This window comes from Primulina tabacum, chromosome 12 (genome assembly GCF_025594145.1).
Source record: "Primulina tabacum isolate GXHZ01 chromosome 12, ASM2559414v2, whole genome shotgun sequence".
In the NCBI taxonomy this organism is placed as follows: Eukaryota; Viridiplantae; Streptophyta; class Magnoliopsida; order Lamiales; family Gesneriaceae; genus Primulina; species Primulina tabacum.
The window spans coordinates 23,795,408-23,819,534 of NC_134561.1; the positions used below are offsets into that span (position 1 = coordinate 23,795,408).

The window sequence follows — 24,127 nt, forward strand, 5'->3', positions numbered from 1 at the left end:
TGGAGGGCGTCACACTCCATAACTTCAATACAAATACTACCGCTACAAGCTCAAGATCATGAGTGGGGTAGTTTTTCTCGTGAACATTCAACTGCCTCGACACATAGGATATAACTCAGTCATTTTGCATCAGAACTGCACCCAAACCAAGTTTAGAAGTGTCGGTATAAAGAACATACTCTCCTTGCCCCAATGGCATAGATAACACTGACGCTGAAATCAAGGCTTGCTTCAACTTGTCAAAACTATCTTGGCACTCAGATCCCCATACAAACTTTGCATTATTTTTTGTCAAGGCGGTCATGTGCACCGCAATAGATGAGAATCCCTAAATGAACTTTCGATGATAGCCAGCTAGTCCCAAGAAACTTCGAATCTCGGTTACACTCTTCGGTACTGACCATTCTTTCACTGCCTCAACTTTTCTTGGATCAGCTTCAAATCCATCTCTAGAAATGATGTGGCCTAAGAACGCCACTTTATCAAGCCAAAACTTACATTTGCTGAATTTCGCAAACAACTTCCTATCTTGCAGTACTTGCAGTGCGGTCCTCAAATACCGACTATGCTCCTCTTTACTCTTCGAATAGATCAAAATTTCATCGATGAAGACTATAAAAAACTGATCTAGATACAGCTGAAATACGCGATTCATGAGATCCATGAAGATCGTTGGCGCATTGGTCAACCCAAATGGCATGACCATAAACTCATAGTGGCCATATCGAGTCCTAAATGCTGTCTTATGAACATCGGACTCTCTCACCTTCAACTGATGGTATCCAGAACGAAGATCAATCTTCGAGAATATCGATACTCTTTGCAACTGATCAAATAAGTCTTCAATTCTCGATAGAGGATACTAATTCTTGATAATGACTCTATTCAGCTCTCGATAATCAATATAAAGTCGCATACCATCTTTCTTCTTCACAAATAATACCGATGCGCCCCACGGAGAGTAACTAGGACGAATAAAACACTTTTCTAGCAATTCTTGGATTTTATCTTTTAATTCTTTCCTTTCAGAGGGTGCTAGACGATAAGGTGCTTTAGAAATAGGCACAGTGCGCGACATCAATTCAATAGAAAATTCCACCTCATGGTCAGGAGGAATGTCAGATACGTCTTCAGGAAAGACACTAGGAAAGTCTCTGACAATATCGGCATCCTTTAACTTCTGACTGATAGGAGCATGTGCTGTAGCGACACATGCTAGAAAGCTTGGCATCCTCGTCTCATAAGTCTCCTCGCACATAGACAAGAGATAATGTGCGGCATTTGCTTGTTCCTCGCCGTCTCAGAGACAAAAGATTTCCCATTAAGCCGTCGAATAGACACTGATCTCTGACGGAAATCTATCGAAGCTGAATTCGCTGATAACCAGTCCATACTGATGTCAAATTCAGGCATAGGGAGTACGATAAGATCTGTCCGAACCACATCTTTATATAAACGAAGCTCCAGATTCTTCACAATACTAGACGTGATTATTTGGTCATCAGAAGGAATAGAAACTTTGAAACCCAATCCCATATCCTCAGGTGTAATATTCATTCGCTTAACGAAAGTCTCGGATATGAAAGAATGTGTAGCTCTCGAATCCAGCCATGCATAGATAGCTACACCTAGAATGAATATTCTCCCTGAGTCGAAAACGTTTTAGATTACTCGGGTTGAAGCTTAAGGAATTTGTGTCAATAATTTCCCAAAAATTTCAAGAAGATGATTGATTGGACCCTACCGTTTCTAGAAAAATTTATAATTTCCCTATTTCTGATTAATTACATTTAGAACCTTCAATTATTTGAAATTTTCATTTTAGTCCCCAGAAATTTTTGAATATTGCAAATTGACCCTTTTAAAGTTTCGGAATTTTCGATTTTGGCCCATAATTTCGAAAATTACACTTTTGGTCCTTACATTATCGGAAACTACAATTTAGCCCCTAGATTTCGGTTAATTGCATTTTGGTCCTTCTATTTCGAGAATTTGCATTGTTGCCCCTAAAGTTTCGAGAGTTGCATATTAACCCTTCCTAAATTTCTAAAAAACACAATTGTGCACCAAGTTATGACTTTGCTCAATTTTTGGCCATTAAACTTTTTATTTAGAATTATTACGTCCTTTACACAAACTAAGGCTCAAAAATCAAATCTAATTTCTATGGTTTCCATCATCATTCCATAATTCCAACTAAGGTAGAGCATGCAGCCTAATTTCTACTAGGTTATCTTGATCCCAAATTCAAATCTCATAACCAGTTTAATATTTCACGCAATAAAAGCAATATAAAAATATTAAATAACTAGGTTCCGGTGATAAGAGTCGTTTCTGCCTACTCGGCATGCATAACATAAGCTCTTCCCACAATAGGTGCATTCTTCTTCTGGCAATCAGCAGCTTTTTGCCTTTCCTTCTTGCATATGAAGCATCTAAAAGATCCCCACATGCACTTGCCATAATGTAAGCGATTGCACTCCTTGCATGGTTGCCTCTCCGCAGGTTTCGATGCTCCAGGTTGTGGTGGCTTTGGTGGTCCTGGCTTCTTTGCTTGACCTTGGAGTTTTTGATGCCCTTGAGGTCTAGGAGGCCCCATGTACAGCTTTTTACTCGGCTGAGAATTCTGCTGGTGGTGTTGTCTTTTACGCTGCATGTCAAAATCAATCTCGTTCAAAGCTTGATCGGCTTGAAATGCATAGGCAATGGCAGCAGCATAATCAAGGGACGCATCATCATCATGTCACGACATATAGCTGGTCGTAGACCACCTAGAAAATGTCTCATCTTCTCAATAGAGTCCCTAGCAATAAGGGGTATAAAGTGACAACTCCTATCAAACTTCCTCACAAACTCAGCCACAGAAGTATCTCTCTGACGGAGAGTCATAAATTCCCTCTTCAATCGTCCTCGGACGTCAGCAGTGAAGTACTTTTCATAAAATATTTCCTTGAATCGAGTCCAAGTAAGAGTAGCGATATCAATACCATGTTCTGCTCCTTCCCACCATAAAGAAGCATCATCTCTAAACATGTAAGTGGCACAACTAACTCTATCAGTGTCTCCCATATTCAAATAGTGAAAGTGAATCTCAAGTGCTCGAATCCAAGCCTCAGTAGCGAATGGATCGATGGTGCCAGAAAATTCCTTCGGACCTAGCCTCCGGAACTAATCATAAATGTGTTGTGGCTTAGGAGCCTGCTGAAACTGTCGCTCAAAGAAACGAGTTATGCCCTCCAGTGCGCACGTAGCAGCATCCCAATTAGGAGGTGGGGATGCATTAACACTACGATCCTCCACATTCTCTGTCTCTCCATCAGCAATAGGTGCGCGTCTAGGAGGCATTATATCTGAATGTTTTGTAAATCTAACATAACCAACATGCATTTAAATCTAAGTTTTCTAATCATGTAACATATTCTAATCCATTTTTAGCGATTTCTAAGCATATAAAACACATTCTCAGAAAGCGATTAAACATGTGACGTAAAAATATAATTCATGTAATCATGCAGGTATTATCATAAAAATCATATAAAGCATAAAAAAATACAAATTTGGGGCTTGACGACTGAGCTTAACAACACTGATGGCTGCACAACTCTTTACAGGAACATTGCTCTAATACCAATTGTAACGCCCCAGATTCAACGACTGTTCTCACTGTACCAAGACAGGTCTTTCCAGCGTGCTTATGCCATCACTCACACGCACCCTAAAAAACTTCCTAGGGGTTACCCATCCCAAAATTGCCCCAAGTCAAGCACACTTAACTTTGGAGTCACATGCCTGAACAGTTTTGGAATCCCTCTCTTTCCGGTGTAAGATCGATTCATTCATATTCCCTCCGCCTAGAAGCCTGTCAGTAGCCGCTCATTGTCCGTGCAACCTCATGGCACCGATGATCACCACCGCCCTCTTCGGCCCTGGGCCTCACATGCCCACCAGCTTCCGCTTGGTTCGTCCCCGAACCACACCATACTAGGAGAGGTCGGCTCTGATACCAACTGAAACTTCTACTACTCGTTTTGCTTAAAAAGTACTAGACTTTTTTAAATCCCTCATGATTCATATATATATACGTATATATACCTTAAAATATAAGTTGCATCATTTTAAAAATAAAACAACCTACTACATTTGAAAATCAAAGGAAATAGTTTAAAAATATCAAAACGTCAAACATTTGCAAATCCTAACTTAGCAATATTGTTAAAACTAACAACCTCTCAAAAACTACTCAAAAACATGATCAACGTCGTAAAAATATCTTTAACATAAACATAAAATCCTAAATAATAAACATAATTGCAGAAAACTACTAGCACTGGTCCTCGGGTTACGTGCACCTTCAATACAGCAAGATCAACCATCAAGACCTCCATTACCATCAACATCATACTTACCTGCATCGATCACACCTAGTGAGTCTAAAGACTCAACACACCATATTCTTGATAACAAATAATACGTATACAGATCACATGCAACATTGAAAATACTTTTACTTTAAATAATAATTCATAATCATATATTAACCTAAACATTTTCATATCATTATAAACATAAACATTTTCATATTATCATCAACATATTCATATTCATCATATACGTATACTTATTCCTTTTTCGTTGAATTCGGATCGTTAATTGTGACTTTCGTATTCGTATTAGGGGCGATTGATCCATCTACATGTAACCGCAGTACCGGGCAAATGAGCATTGGTCTTACATATTAACATATCATCGTATTCGTATTAGTCACAATTACTTGCCTTCCTTCAACATTTCATATTTTCATTATTTTATAAAATTCATGCATATAATAACCATTTCTTTTAAACCAAGCATGCAACATGTCTTTTAACATTAATATTTCATCATAAAATCCCATAAACATTTAAAATATACATTTTATCATATAATACAGTGTTCAAAGCACTACCATGACGTTTACTATTTTCTAGGTGTAAAATAACCGTTTTATCCTTAGACGTAAAATTCCTCGAATTTGATTTTTTCTTACTTTCATTGACTCTAGACCGTCCCAAATCATTATTTAAGCTTAGATTACATTTCCAATAATTTTATTTAGCTTAAATTCTAGACTTTCCAATTTTTCTGTAATGATTAATTCGCAGAGTGTTTAATTCCCGAATTAATTCAAACTTTAATATAAAATTCTCAAATTTTAAACATAAACTTTTAATTACTTAATCTACCCTTGTGACCCATGGACCTCCCTCGTGGACCCACGGTTCAAGCCTTAAGCATTAAAACCACATTTTCGAACCCTAAGCTAAAACCCTCGAGCCAACTTACGTTTTCCATGAGCCACACCCGAGCCAGTCCCTAACCAGACCTTCCCTGGACCCTACTGAACCCTTGGGACTCGACCCTAACTCGACCGAAGCCATCTGTGTGTGCCATGCGCTGCGGCCGAGAACCATACAAGACTAGGACTCTTCAAAACTTGCTAGGACTCTAGCCACGGAGCCAACCCCTAACCCAGCCCCTCGTGCACACCCTTAGGACCCTGGAGACCTAGCCTAGCCCAGACCTAACCACCCTGGCCGAGCCACAACTCCATTGCGCATGCTACAACACCTTCGTACCTTGGCTCGGGAAGGGTCCTAGCTTATTAGGACTTCTTCCCAGCCACCGTGCTCGAGTCTTAGCGTGGCTAGGACTCCTTCCCTGACCCAACCATGTCCCAGCCCATCCCTGGTCGCACCCAAGCCGAACCATGCAAGGTTTAACCCCCTTGACCAAGCCCTTGACACAAAACCATGTTAATTTCGGTTCCAGCTTATTCAAATTCGTGTGCAGCCTATCTAGTTCTTTCTAGGACTACTTAACTAGTGTAAAAACAACCCATATACAATTCCTAATCATGGCAGCCCCTTCATGCAAGTAAACATCATGTTTTGGAACAAAAAACATGCTTTAAAACCCATGTTTTGCATAAAAACGAAAATAATAAAAATGTTAACTTGTTTTTCATTCAAATCATATGAAATACATTTTTAGAGTGTGATAGATGAGAAAAAAAAGAATTATGGCATGCCTTTGCATATTTAATGCACGAAATTCTGTTGACGATGCGAAGAACGGCGACGAGAAAACCTTGAAATTTTACTCTATCGAGTATGTTACACCGGTACAGCATAGATTTTCCCCGTATAGAGTTTCAGACTACGCATAGTAATGAAAACGACACTTTTAATGGAAGGGGAAGGTTAAAATAACAATCAGATTTCAATTGACACCCACTTAGGCATAGATATTTTCAATGAATCTCACCAAATTTGCTAGAGGAGCACTAGTAATTTTATTCAGAAATAAAATTACAACTTTAATTTCCGTATATTCTTTTAATAGTTATGGCTCATTTTGGACAAGTATTTTAAAATGTATTTAATTATTTTTCTTTAAACTTTGAATTTAAGCAAATCGACCCAAAAAAATTTGGGTTTCTTCGTTAGCATTCTCGGTATTAATATATTTATAACTTAACTCTCATGTTATCATTTTTGGATATGATAAAGGAGGTAGGGGTAGGAGTGTCAATTCGGATTGTTCGAATGCGTTCGAGTCGATTTGAAACAAGGGTATCACAAAAAAATTCTCAACCCGAAACAACCCGAAAACACTAACCTAAATCCAAAACAACCCGACTAACCAATCAAACTGTTAAAACATTTCATGTTCGCAATCTTGATTTTGATGTTCACAAAATTTGTTATTTTGTTTCTAATAATTTTACGAAAGTGTGCAGAAATTGGAAATGATCATGATTCGAATTAATCAGTTATCGAGCCAAAACTGAAGTTATCGAGACGCAAACTGAAAGCTCAAACTGATCGCCCAAACTGAAGCAGTTCAACTGAAATATCGAAAGACCAGTTCAACTGATTGTCCGGCTGACAGGCACTTCAGCAAAAGATTTCAGAAGCCCGGCCAGCTGATAAAGTGCTCAACTGACCAGTTCAACTAAAGCAGCAAAATCAGTTCAGCTGACGAGCCAACTGATTTCATCGAACCAGTTCAAGATCAGTTCAACTTACCAGCTCAGAACATCAGTTAGAATCAATCAATTTGCAGAACACTACAAGCTTATTCAATGAAATCCAGCAGTGCGCACTGAGGAAAAGTTTTTGTCCAGTCAAAGGACAATAATAGAAGTTGCAGCAGTGCTTAAAGTCAAAACGTTCTAAAATAGCTGTCAAAAAATACAAGACAAATATTGACGATCGAATTCAAACTGCAACGTTCATATTTGATGAGTCTTGGTGCACGGTCTCATTGCCTCTATAAATATCAGACCAATATCATCAATATATAAGTGTGTGGAAAATACACAAGTGCGTGAAGATAGAAGAGAAAAAGGGCATGCCAACTTCTTAGTATAGAAGCAAAATTCTCAGTGTGTGAGAACACTTTCGTGTTGTATTCATAGTTCATTGCTCACACACGCACACACACAATCACTCACATATAAAGAGAATTGAGCTTATTGACTAGCTAAGTGAGTCTTGCACAAAGACGTAAAACTTGTGTATGTAGTTTTTGACACATAGACGTTAAACAAGTGTTGGCTGGAAGGTTTTGCCTTCAGTCTAGGCTAGGAGTTAGTTAGGCAGTAAGGTAATTCCTAAGCTAAGTGAGTTTGTACAAAGTATTGTATAAATCAAAGTCTTCTAGTGGAACCTACCCGAGGTGGTAGAAGGGTGACGTAGGAGCAGTTGAAGTATCCGAACATCCATAAACATATCTTGTGTTATTAGCTGTTTAACTATTGATTTAAAACTGATTTGATTAGTTCGAGTAGTTATCAGTTCAGTTCTCACTATAACTAAACTGATATATGCAAGAACTAATCCCTTTTATATCAGTTAATCAGTTTACAAAATTAAAAGCTTCAAACTGATTAGTTTTCTTAACGAAAGATTATTTTGAGTATTTTTCGCTTGGTTTAAAAACAAACTCGATCAAATTCATCGGTGTTTACATTCTTAGAACATGAGCTATTGCAGCTCATTGAGAATATTATGTTTGGAGCACCTTCAAAGGTGTAACGACCCATTACAAGCCCTCACTGACCGCCCATACGGCCCACTGTCCCGATCGACCCAAGGCTATCCAGATCTTGGGCTCTCAATTGGTACCAGGACTCTTGATATCAATGTACTTATCCTATAGGTCATGGGATCGAGTCCTGGAGAGGCCAAAGAAACCCCTTGGTAGGGAGGGCGAGATCCTATGAGTAACCCGTACGACGCCTATGGAAAGCCCGTGAGGGAAAATGCCCCTTTGAGGGAGCCCAAGATCGGGATAGCCTTGAGTCGATCGGGGCAGTGGGCCGTATGGACGGTCCACTGGGCTTGTAATGGATCGTTACAATAAAAGGCGCCTTTTTATTGTAACGACCATGGGCTATCCCGATCTTGGGCTCCCTCGGGGGCCTTGTCCCATCTTGTGTTCCCTCTGGGGCCTTCTCCCTGACAGGCTTTCCCATGCATCATTACTCATAGGACTCTCCACACCAGGATGGTGGAGTGATACCTCCCCAAGTCTCGAACCCATGACCTCCTTGCATAAGTACATAGTTCAAAGGTACGCAGTTTTCTTGGTTTGGCGGGTTATTATCGTCGTTTTATTTTAGACTTTTCCAAGATTGCCCTGCCGTTAACCAATCTAACGAGGAAGACTGTGAAGTTCGAGTGGTCCAATGAATGCCATAATGGATTCCAGAAGTTGAAAGATAGATTGACGACAGCTCCGGTACTTGCATTGCCCAGTGGTACAGAGGATTTTGTTGTTTATACCGATGCGTCGAAGAAGGGTCTTGGTGCAGTGCTGATGCAACGTGGAAAGGTTATAGCTTATGCTTCTCTCCAGTTGAAAGACTATGAGAAGAATTATCCTACGCATGATCTGGAACTGGCAGCTGTGGTTTTCGCCCTGAAAATCTGGAGACACTACTTATATGGCGAAAAGTGTGAAATTTTCACGGACCACAAGAGTTTAAAGTATTTGTTTTCGCAGAAAGAACTCAATATGCGACAGAGACGGTGGTTAGAGCTTGTCAAATATTATGATGTGACGATTAGTTAACACCCTAGGAAGGCGAATGTCGTAGCGGATGCATTGAGCCGTAAGTCAATTTCCTCTTTGAGTTCTATGATTCAGAAGCCGTTGTTGTTAGATTTGCAACGAGAAGAGATAGTTTTGGTAGTACCGGGAACTATTGCTCGTTTTTCAGCGTTGATCATTCGGCCTACATTGACGGACAGGATCCGTAGAGAGCAGGCCAATGATGCACAGTTGATAGAGATGAGAGCCAGAGCAGAAGAGAGAGGTAATTCAGAGTTTGGGATGAATAGAGATGGTTTAATGACATTTAGAGGCCGTATATGTATTCCTACTGGTGATGATATTCGGCGAGTCGTCTTGACAGAGGAACATACCGCGCCATACTCGATACATCCAGGTAGTACCAAGATGTATCAGGATCTTCGTAGACTTTATTGGTGGCCAGGTATGAAGAAGGATATTGCCATGTTTATTTCTCAATGCCTAACTTGTCAGCAGGTGAAAATCGAACATCAGAAACCTGCTGGGACATTGCTATCATTGCCGGTTCCTCAATGGAAATGGGAGCTCATTACAATCGACTTCGTGACTGGTCTTCCCAAAATGCAAAAAGGCTATAACTCTATTTGGGTTATCGTTGATCGATTGACCAAGTCAGCGCATTTTTTCCCAGTCAAGACCACGTATTCCATGGACCAGTATGCCGAAGAGCACATAGCAGAGATTGTTAGACTTCATGGTGTTCCTGTGTCGATTGTGTCTGATCGTGACCCTAGATTTACTTCAGAGTTTTGGAAGAGTTTGCACAGAGCCTTGGGTACACGGTTGGCATTCAGTACAGCATATCATCCTCAGAGCGACGGTCAATCAAAGAGAGTTATTCAGATTAGGAGGATATGCTCAGAGCTTGTACTACCGACTATCCTGGTAGTTGGGATTCCAAATTGCCTCTTGTTGAGTTCACGTACAATAACAGTTACCAGACGACGATTGGCATGGCACCGTATGAAGCACTTTATGGCAGAAACTGTAGATCTCCCTTATATTGGGACGAGATTGGAGAGAGAAAGATGTTGGGTCCAGAGTTGGTCCAACAGATAGCTGATGTTGTTGATGTTATCCAAGAAAGGATGAAGGCAGCACAGTCAAGACAGAAGAGTTATGCTGATGTCAGACGAAGGCCGTTGCAGTTTGAGGTTGGTGATCATGTGTACTTGAAGATAGCACCTCTTAAAGGTGTGATGCGGTTTGGCAAGAAGGGAAAGTTGAGTCCGAGATTTATTGGCCCATTTGAGATTTTGGACAGAGTTGGTGATCGAGCTTACAGGTTAGCCCTACCGCCAGATCTTGACAGAGTTCATAATGTTTTTCATGTCTCCATGCTCAGGAAGTATATTGCGAATCCTTCCCATGTTCTTCGCCACGATCCATTGGATTTGACGCCGAATTTAACGTACCAAGAGATTCCAGTTCAGATTCTGGATCGCAAAGTTAAAGTATTGAGAAGCAAAGAGATCGACATTGTTAAAGTCCTTTGGAGAAATCAATTGATTGAAGAAGCCACGTGGGAACCAGAGGATGAGATGAAAGAAAAGTATCGTGAGTTGTTTGCGCAGTGACGTCAATTTCGAGGACGAAATTTCTTTAAGGAGAGGAGATTGTAATATCCAAGCCTGGTGAACAGTACGGTTTAAGATTTCATAAATTTTTTGACTACTTGGTCAAGTTTAAGTATAGTTTGGATGTTAAGAGTTTCGATTTATGATTTATAGTATGGTTGGTTATAGATGACGTGTAGTATTATAGTAGCGGCGTTACGATTAAATTCATGATAATTTATATATTGATCCAAATGAGGTGAGGCCAATTCCATTAAAAAGATAAGACATAAAGTTATAACTTTCTTGTTTTGGGTTTTGTTCAAATCATTGTGGAAGATAAGCCAAAAGTGCCCCGAAGTATGTCGTGTGTTTCATCGTTCCTCCAGTGACACATGTTGGGAGATTTAGCATAACATTTTACTCAAACCTCCAAATGACCTGAAATTTGGGAAGACTCAAGAAAAGAAAAAGGGCTACAGCTTTCCAGTTTACCACTTTTCCTAATTCTCAAAGGAAGAGGCGTTTCGGAAGCAATCTTTGAAGTAGCTGTGCGTAGAGCGCGCCCGGGCCGAAAAAGATGTCCGCCCGGGCGAGCCTACTTCGAAAATCTTGGATTTTTGGCCGAGAGTTCCGCACTCGGGAGGAAAAGGATGTTCGCCCGGGCGGCCAGCAATGTTAAAAAACGTGGTTTGGTATTTTAAGTGATTTAATAGAAGGAGTTGGCCCATTTTTCCTCATTCTTTCCCAATTCTCTCGGTTCTTCAGCTCAAGGGGAGGTTAGGGTTCATATTTCTTCCATTTGTTTCTTTGATTCAAGCTTCTTGTTGGATTATTGAAGTGAGAACAAGGTTTTTTTGGGTCCAAGGAGCTAAGGTAAGCTTTTGGTTTAGTTATTATTTGGATTTTGGTGTTGGGGAGAAATATTGGGTTTGTTGATTTTGTTGGTTTTATGGATTTAATGGTATGGTTGTTTGATTATTGGGTTATTGATGGTGCAATACATGGTTTATTGTTGTAGGTTTTGTACAAAAAGTTTTGAATCAAGTGCTCCAAGTGTAGTAAGTGAAATTCATTTCCTTGTGCTCACATGATAATATATGTATTGTGTTCCAATGTTTTAACATGTTATTCCCTTCCATTTGATTCATATTATGTATAGATATACCATGTTGTATATAAGAGGCTTTATACGTCTCAATTGTGTAAAAGGGAATACAAAAGAAAAGAGTATGCAAAGTGTTTGGTTTAATGCCCAAAAGAGAGTTCAAATGATTTATTGGATTGATAGAGAGATAGTCAGAGATTACATGCAATTAGTTGATCAACGACCATAGACTTATATCCCAACAGAGTATCGATTTATATCGATGGGATATAGGTACAGAGACAGAGATACTATTTAAATATCAATCCACCAGAGAAAAGAGAAATACCATCGTTATTGTTATGCTATACCATGTTATTCATGTTTCAAGAGTTGGATGGTATTTAATGATTTCAAATTCATGTTTTACAGAGTATGATATATGTAGATTGTTAGGTAAGAGTTCCACTTGCTAAGTTTTATTTATACTCATTTCAGTTATTCATGTGATGCAGATAAGAGCGACGGACCAGGACGTTGATTGGAGCCGAGGTCATATGCATAGAAGATGGAAGGAAGAAGGCTATTTTGTTAGCATTTTGACATGATCAAAAATGATATTTTGTATTTTGTGATTGATCATGTATATACTTTTGATTGTAAATGTTTTACGTCAAGAAAATTTTAAATCCTTCCTCCCTTCAAATAAATTTTAGATAAATTCCGCTGTTATCTTTTTAAATCGGTCAGAGGTGTTACATTTAGTGGTATCATCTTTGAACTATGTACTTATGCCAAGAGGTCATGGGTTCGAGACTTAAGGAGGTATCACTCCACCAACCTGGTGTGGAGAGTCCTATGAGTACAGACGCATGTGGAAAGCCCGTAAGGGAAAAGGCCCCAGTGGGAACCCAAGACGGGACAAGGCCCCCGAGGAAGCCCAAGATCGGGATAGCCCATGATCGTTACAAGGTGCCTTTTATTGTAACGACCCATTACAGGCCCAGTGGACTGCCCATAAGGCCCAATGCCCCGATCGACCAAAGGCTATCCCGATCTTGGGCTCCCTCGGGGGCCTTGTCCCGTCTTGGGTTCCCACTGGGGCCTTTTTCCTCACGGGCTTTCCACATCTGTGTGTACTCATAGGACTCACTACACCAGGTTGGTGGAGTGATACCTCCCCAAGTCTCGAGCCCATTACCTCCTGGCATAAGTACTTAGTTCAAAGAGACTTGGTACCAGTTGAGCTAGTAGCCCAACTGGTACCAAGTCTATTTGAACTATGTACTTATGCCAGGAGGTCATGGGTTCGAGACTTGGGGAGTTATCACTCCACCAACCTGGTGTGGAGAGTCCTATGAGTACAGACACATGTGGAAAGCCCGTGAGGGAAAAGGTCCCAGTGGGAACCCAAGACGGGACAAGGCCCCCGAGGGAGCCCAAGATCGGGATAGTCTTGGGTCGATCGGGGCAGTGGGCCGTATGGGCTGTCCACTGGGCCTGTAATGGGTCCTTACAAAAGGTGCCCAAACCGATAAATCAATTGATATCAGAGTTAGTTGTTCTAAAAATGACATTTGAAAGCTAAGATTTAAAAATATGTTTCAAAATATTATTTAAAATGAATTTCAAAATCCTCTTAAAAATTTTATGAGTTTACCATGGGAAGAGAGAAGATTGTTGGATCTGCAACTAATATTGTAGCCGCTTCTCTCGACTCCGGATTTTGTTGTTTTAGCAACTAGCATGGTTTTGAGTTCAAATGACATCAGAACAGCTAAACTGATCAGTGGACAAGATTTCAGTTTCCAGCCTACTAGTTCAGCTGATCACAGACGAAACCCAGCTAAGCTGAAATGCTGATGATTAAAGTGGAGCTTAATCATCAGCAGTATACCGTCGCTTAACTGCCATATCAGATCAAAGAGGATGATCAATGCGGTTCAGCATCATTTGAGTTAATTGTGAGTCAACTCGACCAGTTAACTAGCACAAAGGTTAATGTAATGTACCGAATTTTGAACATACTTAAAATTTGCGGAAAATAAAATTTTTTCTTAAATAAACAATAATCTTAAAAAAGATGCAATATGAATAACATGCTTGATTAAATATTTGAAATGTAAACGAATTTGCAACAAGTATTTGTTTAAACACAAGAAGTAATTTCCTTAAAAATCAGAGTAAATGAATTAACATGCAAAAAAATCTTTGAAAACTAAGCGGTCCTCGGGTTAGGCCTCCGCACTGTCCGAGCCAACTCACTGGTCCCCACCTCCTGTCTTCTCATAATCGTCATCTCCTGCATCGATCAAGTCTAGTGATTCTAAAGACTCGACATGAATAAACTAAGAATATCAAATAATAAATAATAAAACCACATGCTTTTTAAAGTAGCCCATACGTAATTAAATTCCGAACATACTTGCATAAACATAGACGTGCCAATATTTCATAAACGTACTTACATCATACATACTTAAACATGCATATCATCATCATTTAAGGTAGAGATATGTTTCAAAGCAAGTGACCCATAACATAGTGCGCCTGAGCTAGTAGCCCAACTGGTACCAAGTCTATTTGAACTATGTACTTATGCCAGGAGGTCATGGGTTCGAGACTTGGGGAGTTATCACTCCACCAACCTGGTGTGGAGAGTCCTATGAGTACAGACAAATGTGGAAATCCCGTGAGGGAAAAGACCCTAGTGGGAACCCAAGACGGGACAAGGCCCCCGAGGGAGCCCAAGATCGGGATAGTCTTGGGTCGATCGGGGCAGTGGGCCGTATGGGCGGTCCACTGGGCCTGTAATGGGTCCTTACAAAAGGTGCCCAAACCGATAAATCAATTGATATCAGAGTTAGTTGTTCTAAAAATGACATTTGAAAGCTAAGATTTAAAAATATGTTTCAAAATATTATTTAAAATGAATTTCAAAATCCTCTTAAAAATTTTATGAGCTTACCATCGGAAGAGAGAAGATTGTTGGATCTGCAACTAATATTGTAGCCGCTTCTCTCGACTCCGGATTTTGTTGTTTTAGCAACTAGCATGGTTTTGAGTTCAAATGACATCAGAACAGCTAAACTGATCAGTGGACAAGATTTCAGTTTCCAGCCTACTAGTTCAGCTGATCACAGACGAAACCCAGCTAAGCTGAAATGCTGATGATTAAAGTGGAGCTTAATCATCAGCAGTATACCGTCGCTTAACTGCCATATCAGATCAAAGAGGATGATCAATGCGGTTCAGCATCATTTGAGTTAATTGTGAGTCAACTCGACCAGTTAACTAGCACAAAGGTTAATGTAATGTACCGAATTTTGAACATACTTAAAATTTGCGGAAAATAAAATTTTTTCTTAAATAAACAATAATCTTAAAAAAGATGCAATATGAATAACATGCTTGATTAAATATTTGAAATGTAAACGAATTTGCAACAAGTATTTGTTTAAACACAAGAAGTAATTTCCTTAAAAATCAGAGTAAATGAATTAACATGCAAAAAAATCTTTGAAAACTAAGCGGTCCTCGGGTTAGGCCTCCGCACTGTCCGAGCCAACTCACTGGTCCCCACCTCCTGTCTCCTCATAATCGTCATCTCTTTCATCGATCAAGTCTAGTGAGTCTAAAGACTCGACATGAATAAACTAAGAATATCAAATAATAAATAATAAAACCACATGCTTTTTAAAGTAGCCCATACGTACTTAAATTCCGAACATACTTGCATAAACATAGACGTGCCAATATTTCATAAACGTACTTACATCATACATACTTAAACATGCATATCATCATCATTTAGGGTAGAGATATGTTTCAAAGCAAGTGACCCATAACATAGTGCGCCTGAGCTAGTAGCCCAACTGGTACCAAGTCTATTTGAACTATGTACTTATGCCAGGAGGTCATGGGTTCGAGACTTGGGGAGTTATCACTCCACCAACCTGGTGTGGAGAGTCCTATGAGTACAGACACATGTGGAAAGCCCGTGAGGGAAAAAGCCCCAGTGGGAACCCAAGACCGGACAAGGCCCCCGAGGGAGCCCAAGATCGGGATAGTCTTGGGTCGATCGGGGCAGTGGGCCGTATAGGCGGTCCACTGGGCCTGTAATAGGTCCTTACAAAAGGTGCCCAAACCGATAAATCAATTGATATCAGAGTTAGTTGTTCTAAAAATGACATTTGAAATCTAATATTTTAAAATATGTTTCAAAATATTATTTAAAATGAATTTCAAAATCCTCTTAAAAATTTTATGAGCTTACCATGGGAAGAGAGAAGATTGTTGGATCTGCAACTAATATTGTAGCCGCTTCTCTCGACTCCGGATTTTGTTGTTTTAGCAACTAGCATGGTTTTGAGTGCAAATGACATCAGAACAGCTAAACTGATCAGTGGACAAGATTTCAGTTTCCATCCTACTAGTTCAGCTGATCACAGACGAAACCCAGCTAAGCTGAAATGCTGATGATTAAAGTGGAGCTTAATCATCAGCAGTATACCGTCGCTTAACTGCCATATCAGATCAAAGAGGATGATCAATGCGGTTCAGCATCATTTGAGTTAATTGTGAGTCAACTCGACCAGTTAACTAGCACAAAGGTTAATGTAATGTACCGAATTTTGAACATACTTAAAATTTGCGGAAAATAAAATTTTTTCTTAAATAAACAATAATCTTAAAAAAGATGCAATATGAATAACATGCTTGATTAAATATTTGAAATGTAAACGAATTTGCAACAAGTATTTGTTTAAACACAAGAAGTAATTTCCTTAAAAATCAGAGTAAATGAATTAACATGCAAAAAAATCTTTGAAAACTAAGCGGTCCTCGGGTTAGGCCTCCGCACTGTCCGAGCCAACTCACTGGTCCCCACCTCCTGTCTTCTCATAATCGTCATCTCCTGCATCGATCAAGTCTAGTGATTCTAAAGACTCGACATGAATAAACTAAGAATATCAAATAATAAATAATAAAACCACATGCTTTTTAAAGTAGCCCATACGTAATTAAATTCCGAACATACTTGCATAAACATAGACGTGCCAATATTTCATAAACGTACTTACATCATACATACTTAAACATGCATATCATCATCATTTAAGGTAGAGATATGTTTCAAAGCAAGTGACCCATAACATAGTGCGCCTGAGCTAGTAGCCCAACTGGTACCAAGTCTATTTGAACTATGTACTTATGCCAGGAGGTCATGGGTTCGAGACTTGGGGAGTTATCACTCCACCAACCTGGTGTGGAGAGTCCTATGAGTACAGACAAATGTGGAAATCCCGTGAGGGAAAAGACCCTAGTGGGAACCCAAGACGGGACAAGGCCCCCGAGGGAGCCCAAGATCGGGATAGTCTTGGGTCGATCGGGGCAGTGGGCCGTATGGGCGGTCCACTGGGCCTGTAATGGGTCCTTACAAAAGGTGCCCAAACCGATAAATCAATTGATATCAGAGTTAGTTGTTCTAAAAATGACATTTGAAAGCTAAGATTTAAAAATATGTTTCAAAATATTATTTAAAATGAATTTCAAAATCCTCTTAAAAATTTTATGAGCTTACCATCGGAAGAGAGAAGATTGTTGGATCTGCAACTAATATTGTAGCCGCTTCTCTCGACTCCGGATTTTGTTGTTTTAGCAACTAGCATGGTTTTGAGTTCAAATGACATCAGAACAGCTAAACTGATCAGTGGACAAGATTTCAGTTTCCAGCCTACTAGTTCAGCTGATCACAGACGAAACCCAGCTAAGCTGAAATGCTGATGATTAAAGTGGAGCTTAATCATCAGCAGTATACCGTCGCTTAACTGCCATATCAGATCAAAGAGGATGATCAATGCGGTTCAGCATCATTTGAGTTAATTGTGAGTCAACTCGACCAGTTAACTAGCACAAAGGTTAATGTAATGTACCGAATTTTGAACATACTTAAAATTTGCGGAAAATAAAATTTTTTCTTAAATAAACAATAATCTTAAAAAAGATGCAATATGAATAACATGCTTGATTAAATATTTGAAATGTAAACGAATTTGCAACAAGTATTTGTTTAAACACAAGAAGTAATTTCCTTAAAAATCAGAGTAAATGAATTAACATGCAAAAAAATCTTTGAAAACTAAGCGGTCCTCGGGTTAGGCCTCCGCACTGTCCGAGCCAACTCACTGGTCCCCACCTCCTGTCTCCTCATAATCGTCATCTCTTGCATCGATCAAGTCTAGTGAGTCTAAAGACTCGACATGAATAAACTAAGAATATCAAATAATAAATAATAAAACCACATGCTTTTTAAAGTAGCCCATACGTACTTAAATTCCGAACATACTTGCATAAACATAGACGTGCCAATATTTCATAAACGTACTTACATCATACATACTTAAACATGCATATCATCATCATTTAGGGTAGAGATATGTTTCAAAGCAAGTGACCCATAACATAGTGCGCCTGAGCTAGTAGCCCAACTGGTACCAAGTCTATTTGAACTATGTACTTATGCCAGGAGGTCATGGGTTCGAGACTTGGGGAGTTATCACTCCACCAACCTGGTGTGGAGAGTCCTATGAGTACAGACACATGTGGAAAGCCCGTGAGGGAAAAAGCCCCAGTGGGAACCCAAGACCGGACAAGGCCCCCGAGGGAGCCCAAGATCGGGATAGTCTTGGGTCGATCGGGGCAGTGGGCCGTATAGGCGGTCCACTGGGCCTGTAATAGGTCCTTACAAAAGGTGCCCAAACCGATAAATCAATTGATATCAGAGTTAGTTGTTCTAAAAATGACATTTGAAATCTAATATTTTAAAATATGTTTCAAAATATTATTTAAAATGAATTTCAAAATCCTCTTAAAAATTTTATGAGCTTACCATGGGAAGAGAGAAGATTGTTGGATCTGCAACTAATATTGTAGCCGCTTCTCTCGACTCCGGATTTTGTTGTTTTAGCAACTACCATGGTTTTGAGTGCAAATGACATCAGAACAGCTAAACTGATCAGTGGACAAGATTTCAGTTTCCATCCTACTAGTTCAGCTGATCACAGACGAAACCCAGCTAAGCTGAAATGCTGATGATTAAAGTGGAGCTTAATCATCAGCAGTATACCGTCGCTTAACTGCCATATCAGATCAAAGTAGATGATCAATGCGGTTCAGCATCATTTGAGTTAATTGTGAGTCAACTCGACCAGTTAACTAGCACAAAGGTTAATGTAATGTACCGAATTTTGAACATACTTAAAATTTGCGTAAAATAAAAGTTTTTTTTAAATAAACAATAATCTTTAAAAAGATGCAATATGAATAACATGCTTGATTAAATATTTGAAATGTAAACGAATTTGCAACAAGTATTTGTTTAAACACAAGAAGTAATTTCCTTAAAAATCAGAATAAATGAATTAACATGCAAAAAAATCTTTGAAAACTAAGCGGTCCTCGGGTTAGGCCTCAGCACTGTCCGAGCCAACTCACTGGTCCCCACCTCCTGTCTCCTCATACTCGTCATCTCCTGCATCGATCAAGTCTAGTGAGTCTAAAGACTCGACATGAATAAACTAAGAATATCAAATAATAAATAATAAAACCACATGCTTTTTAAAGTAGCCCATACGTACTTAAATTCCGAACATACTTGCATAAACATAGACATGCCAATATTTCATAAACGTACTTACATCATACATACTTAAACATGCATATCATCATCATTTAGGGTAGAGATATGTTTCAAAGCAAGTGACCCATAACATAGTGCGCCTGATAAGACTAAACCACAGTACTGGGCTGGCAGTGATGTCCAATGCAACATACATAAGATCCCCGGTCATACTTTACCGGGTAGATTGGTCACTAGTCATACTTTACTGCTTTCCAATCCTGATCAAAACCCGATCATACTTTATCGGGGTGGAAAGGTCCCCGGACACGTTCTTCAGCTTCCAAACCCGTTCATATTTGGTCACAAGACAATTAGCATACCTCAAAAAATAAAATATTTTTTTTGCACGTCGAACATACTTACATAGCGTTGAGAGATTCGTTCGATCTCGCTTGGGCTACTTCTGCACATGCTAAAACGTATTTCAAGCAACTCAAATTTCATAACTTAATCATGCCAATCGTGCTAATTCCCAAAACAATTAAATAACTTATGACTTTCTAGACCACTCAAGACTTGACCATGTTCAACCATCATACTAAACTGTAACATCGATCCCAAAAAAATCCCAATATGAAGTATGAACATTCCCCAAACAATGGAATACACGGACCAAGACTGCCAAAAATAGTAACACAAACAACCTTGAACTACCGCCTAGGCGCCGAGACATTCAGCGCTGCGACGTTGCGTGCCAGCGCCACGGCGCTACAAGCACGGAAGTGCTAGCGATGCGGCACCACATGGCAGAGCTGTGGCTCTACAAAATCGAAACGTTGGCGCTGCGGTGCCACACGAATAGCGCCGCGGTGCCCGACTTCGAAACATTTTCCCAAAAATGATTCTTGATCCAAACTCTAATCCATGCCCAACCGAGTCGAATCAACACATCGAGACACATCCTAAGACGCTAAGACATTGACTCAAACCCATACAAATGCCCCAAACATTCCCCAAGAAATCACACGCAACCACAACGCATCACAATCCCATAAACCTGAAATTCGAAATAATTCGTTTCCCTACGACTTCTATTGAAACCAAAACCTTACCGACTCAAAATGAAGCATCAACTAGCATTTGATCACAACATATGACACACCTAAACACAACAATAACCACTCGGCGATTTCCAATGAAGCCTGCAACCAAATAACTCAAAAAACATGAAGAACATATTTTAAATTCGTAACAGTTTGAGCATTCACACAAAAATGATCATAACTCACTCGTTTCCTGTCCATAAATTTCGAATTTACTGTCAAATCGAAGGTATCGAAAAGCACTACCTTTTATAGGTTGAAATATTTTCCAGAAAATCGACTTAAAATTCGCAGAACTCGAAATAACAACACTCTCAGTTTTGAGATCTAAAATTTTGATTCAAAAGCGTTTTAAACATTATTGCTCAAACTTTTGCATGACATACACAGAGTTTTACATACAATAAGCATCAAAATGTTTAGTATGACAAGATCGATGTGAAAACGAAAGATTAGACATGCCTTTGCGTCTAAACGATCGAAGATAACGAATACCGACGTGGTGGACTACGGGAGATGACCGGGAGACGCTTTGTTACACGATTCTTGCTCGAAAAAGAGACGTAAATCTCCAGAAATTTTGCAAGGGGAAGGGTGGCTGTTGAAAGAACTCAAGAACCCTAGCTATTCTCCAAAATCTACAATGTGTGTGTTGTGTGTGCGCGCGTAAGTGTGGTTTAATTTAGGTGAGAATTTTTGCTTAATTAAATAATTAGGGGCTTAAAGTGTTTAATTAAATAATTAGTGATAAAATGACACTATTCTAATTATTTAATCTCACTCAAAGATTTGTTACAATTAATTAAGCACCAATTTTCAAGATTAAAATTTTCCAATAATCTAATTAGTATTTGAAAAGTTTAAAATCTTAAAATCAGCTAATAAATAAAATTAGGTTTTAAAATGTTAAAAATATATCAATTTCCTAGACTTGAAATAAAATACCACATTTTCATAAATCGTCTAAAACGTCACCGGTCTCTTTTTTCCCGATTCCGCATTGGATATTCGCCTGAAACATAAAACTCAAGAAACATTTTAACTTGCTTCAAATATAAATGTAATAATTTAAAATAATGCAAATCATAAATCATGCATAGTAAAAAAATAAATTTAAAATTAAATAAATAATTTAACAATTTAATAAATGCATAGGTTTACGTGTACTGATTTTGGGTTCTACAGTTCCTCTCCCACTTAAATAAATTTCGTCCTCGAAATTAAATTTTACCAAAAAATTCCGGGTAGCAACTTCTCATATCTGGTTTGGCCTCCGAAGTGGCCTCCTCCACTGATTGATTCAGTCACTGGACTTTGACCAGCTTGGTCACTTTGTTCCGAAGTCTCCGCTCCTGTCTGTCTAGAATTCGGACATGTCTTTCCTCATATGACAAATCTATGGCAAGCTGCAATGGCTCATAACTCAAAACATGCGACGGATTTGTCATATACTTCCTCAGCATGGAAACGTGGAACACATTGTGTAATACAGCTAGATTCGGCGGTAGAGCTACATGATAAGCAAGTGTCCCAACTTTGTCAAGAATTTCGAATAGTCCAATAAATCTCGGATTCAGCTTGCCTCTCTTTCCAAACCTCATAACACCCTTCATAGGTGATATCTTCACGAATACATGATCTCCTATGGCAAATTCGAGATCCCTTCTTCTTTTGTCAGCATAACTCTTTTGACGACTCTGGGCAGTCTTCATCTTGTCTCAGATTTTGACCACTACATCTGCAGTCTGCTGAAGAATCTCTGGGCCAAGTTCTGATCTCTCACCGATTTCATCCTAATGAATCGGCGATCTGCACTTCCTTCCATATAGTGTTTCATAGGGAGTCATTCCTATAGATAATTGAAAACTGTTGTTATAGGTAAACTCCGCTAGAGGTGGTTTCGATTCTCAATTCTCATGGAAATCTATCACACAGGCTCGCTAAAAATTCTCCAATATCTTAATCACTCGCTCAAACTGGTCATCTCTCTGAGGGTGGAATGTCGTACTGAATAGCAACTTCGTCCCCATGACTGCATGTAAACTCTTCCCAAAGGACGATGTGAATCTTGGGTCCCTGTCAGATACAATAGAAACTGGGATCCCGTGATCTCAGACTACCTCCCGGATATAGAGCTCTGCATACTGAGTCATGGAGAAAGTCGTCTTTGTTAGAGTAGGTGCCCGTCGAGCCAAGTGTTGGCCAAGGGTTCATGTTTAAACTCTATGTATAAACAATATTTATTTTAATAATATTTGAAAATAATGTTTTGGCACATCTTCATCAGTATACACATTCTAGTTGCATAGATAAAGTTCTTCATTGTACAAATAGTAGAAAGAATATAAAATGCTCATATGATGAGTATCATGAAACTCGTATTTGGAATACTGTATATTCTAAACAGTTCCTAGTCGATTCAGCCGCCGCAAAGAAGGATATAGGCTGCTCGAGTTCGAGACTGGTATCTGCGATGTGAGTACCATGTTTCATTGGTAGGGGACATTGTGATGTCCGAACATGCAGATAGGTGCTCCTTGTAGAGTGCACTGAACAACCCTTCATATAAGACTTTCCAAGTGGTTCTCACTTGTCGTGTTGTAACGTCCTAGTTTATGGTTTACACCATTAGTCCTAATGACCCGGGACAACATGTAGACTCTATAAGCTAGCATTGCATTTTGACTTGTTTGTCGACTCTCATGGGGTCATCAGGTGGCAAGGTTGGGTGTTTTGTCGAAACATATAGGAGTCGATGCATTGTAGTCGGGGATTCACCGCTTACCTTCGGGTATGGATATCCTATGTGATCTCATGTATATGTAGTATGAAATCTCTGATCAGAGTATGATGGTAATTATGAAAGGGGTTACATAGATTATACCATCGATGCAACTACGACATGACACATAGTATCAATTCTTTGACAGCTCTCGATATACCAATAGTAGTCGAATCGGTCGGGATATATAAGATGAAGGGACCGTACTGTTCGCTAACCATAATTGAAAGGTTCTTGCAGGCACTATCATTTGATACCTAGAGAATCATGTAAGCAATGCTGCTAGACGTTTAACATGATTGGTTGAGTACTATCAGACTTGAGTTCTGACGTTCTTATTATCAAGGAGTTGATAAGTAAGAATGGAGCAATTTGGGTATGCTCATATAAGGACATGTTTAGTCCCGAATCACATGGAGATGTGAACCCACTGCTAGTTATATCAATGAACCATTGAGGGCCACACAAGTACTAGCTTTCTAGATCCCGTTGAGAAGAAAAATAGTTCAATGTGTTGAACGGCTTATAAAGGATTTTATAAGCGTAAGGAAAAATAGAAGTATGACTTCTATGAGGGAAATGTAACTTTTAATTTGAGGAAGTGTTCCTAGATTAAAAGTTGGCCAAACAAATAATGTATTTGAAAATTTTGATTTTCATAAACATTATTATGAACTAAATTAAATTAATTCAAGTGTTGAATTAATTAAACACTAGTGGACCTAGTAGAGTCCAAATAATTAAATTAATTCAAGTGTTCAATTAATTAAACAACCTTGGACCTTGTAGAGCCCAATTAGAAATAATTATTAAATTAGTGTGCTTGAGAAAAATAAA

General features: G+C 39.2%; 1 protein-coding gene across 1 annotated transcript; it reads right to left on the reverse strand.

Annotated features, from left to right (window-relative positions):
• Positions 1–2,673: 2,673 nt before the first annotated feature.
• On the reverse strand, positions 2,674–3,345 carry LOC142520279 (uncharacterized). Its single transcript, XM_075623280.1, has 2 exons — positions 3,234–3,345; positions 2,674–3,155 (listed from the first exon to the last, which is right to left on the reverse strand). The coding sequence occupies exons 1-2, from the start codon at positions 3,343–3,345 to the stop codon at positions 2,674–2,676; spliced, it is 594 nt and encodes a 197-aa protein (XP_075479395.1).
• Between the last annotated feature and the right edge of the window lie 20,782 nt (positions 3,346–24,127).

What these genes read in the sequence shown, in the direction of transcription:
- LOC142520279 (XM_075623280.1), bottom strand. Translation starts at nt 3,345, where the DNA reads ATGCCTCCTAGACGCGCACCTATTGCTGATGGAGAGACAGAGAATGTG. An exon ending in TGCTACGTGCGCACTGGAGG is followed by an intron (nt 3,156 to 3,233) that starts GCATAACTCGTT and finishes TCCGGAGGCTAG; the next exon opens with GTCCGAAGGAATTTTCTGGC.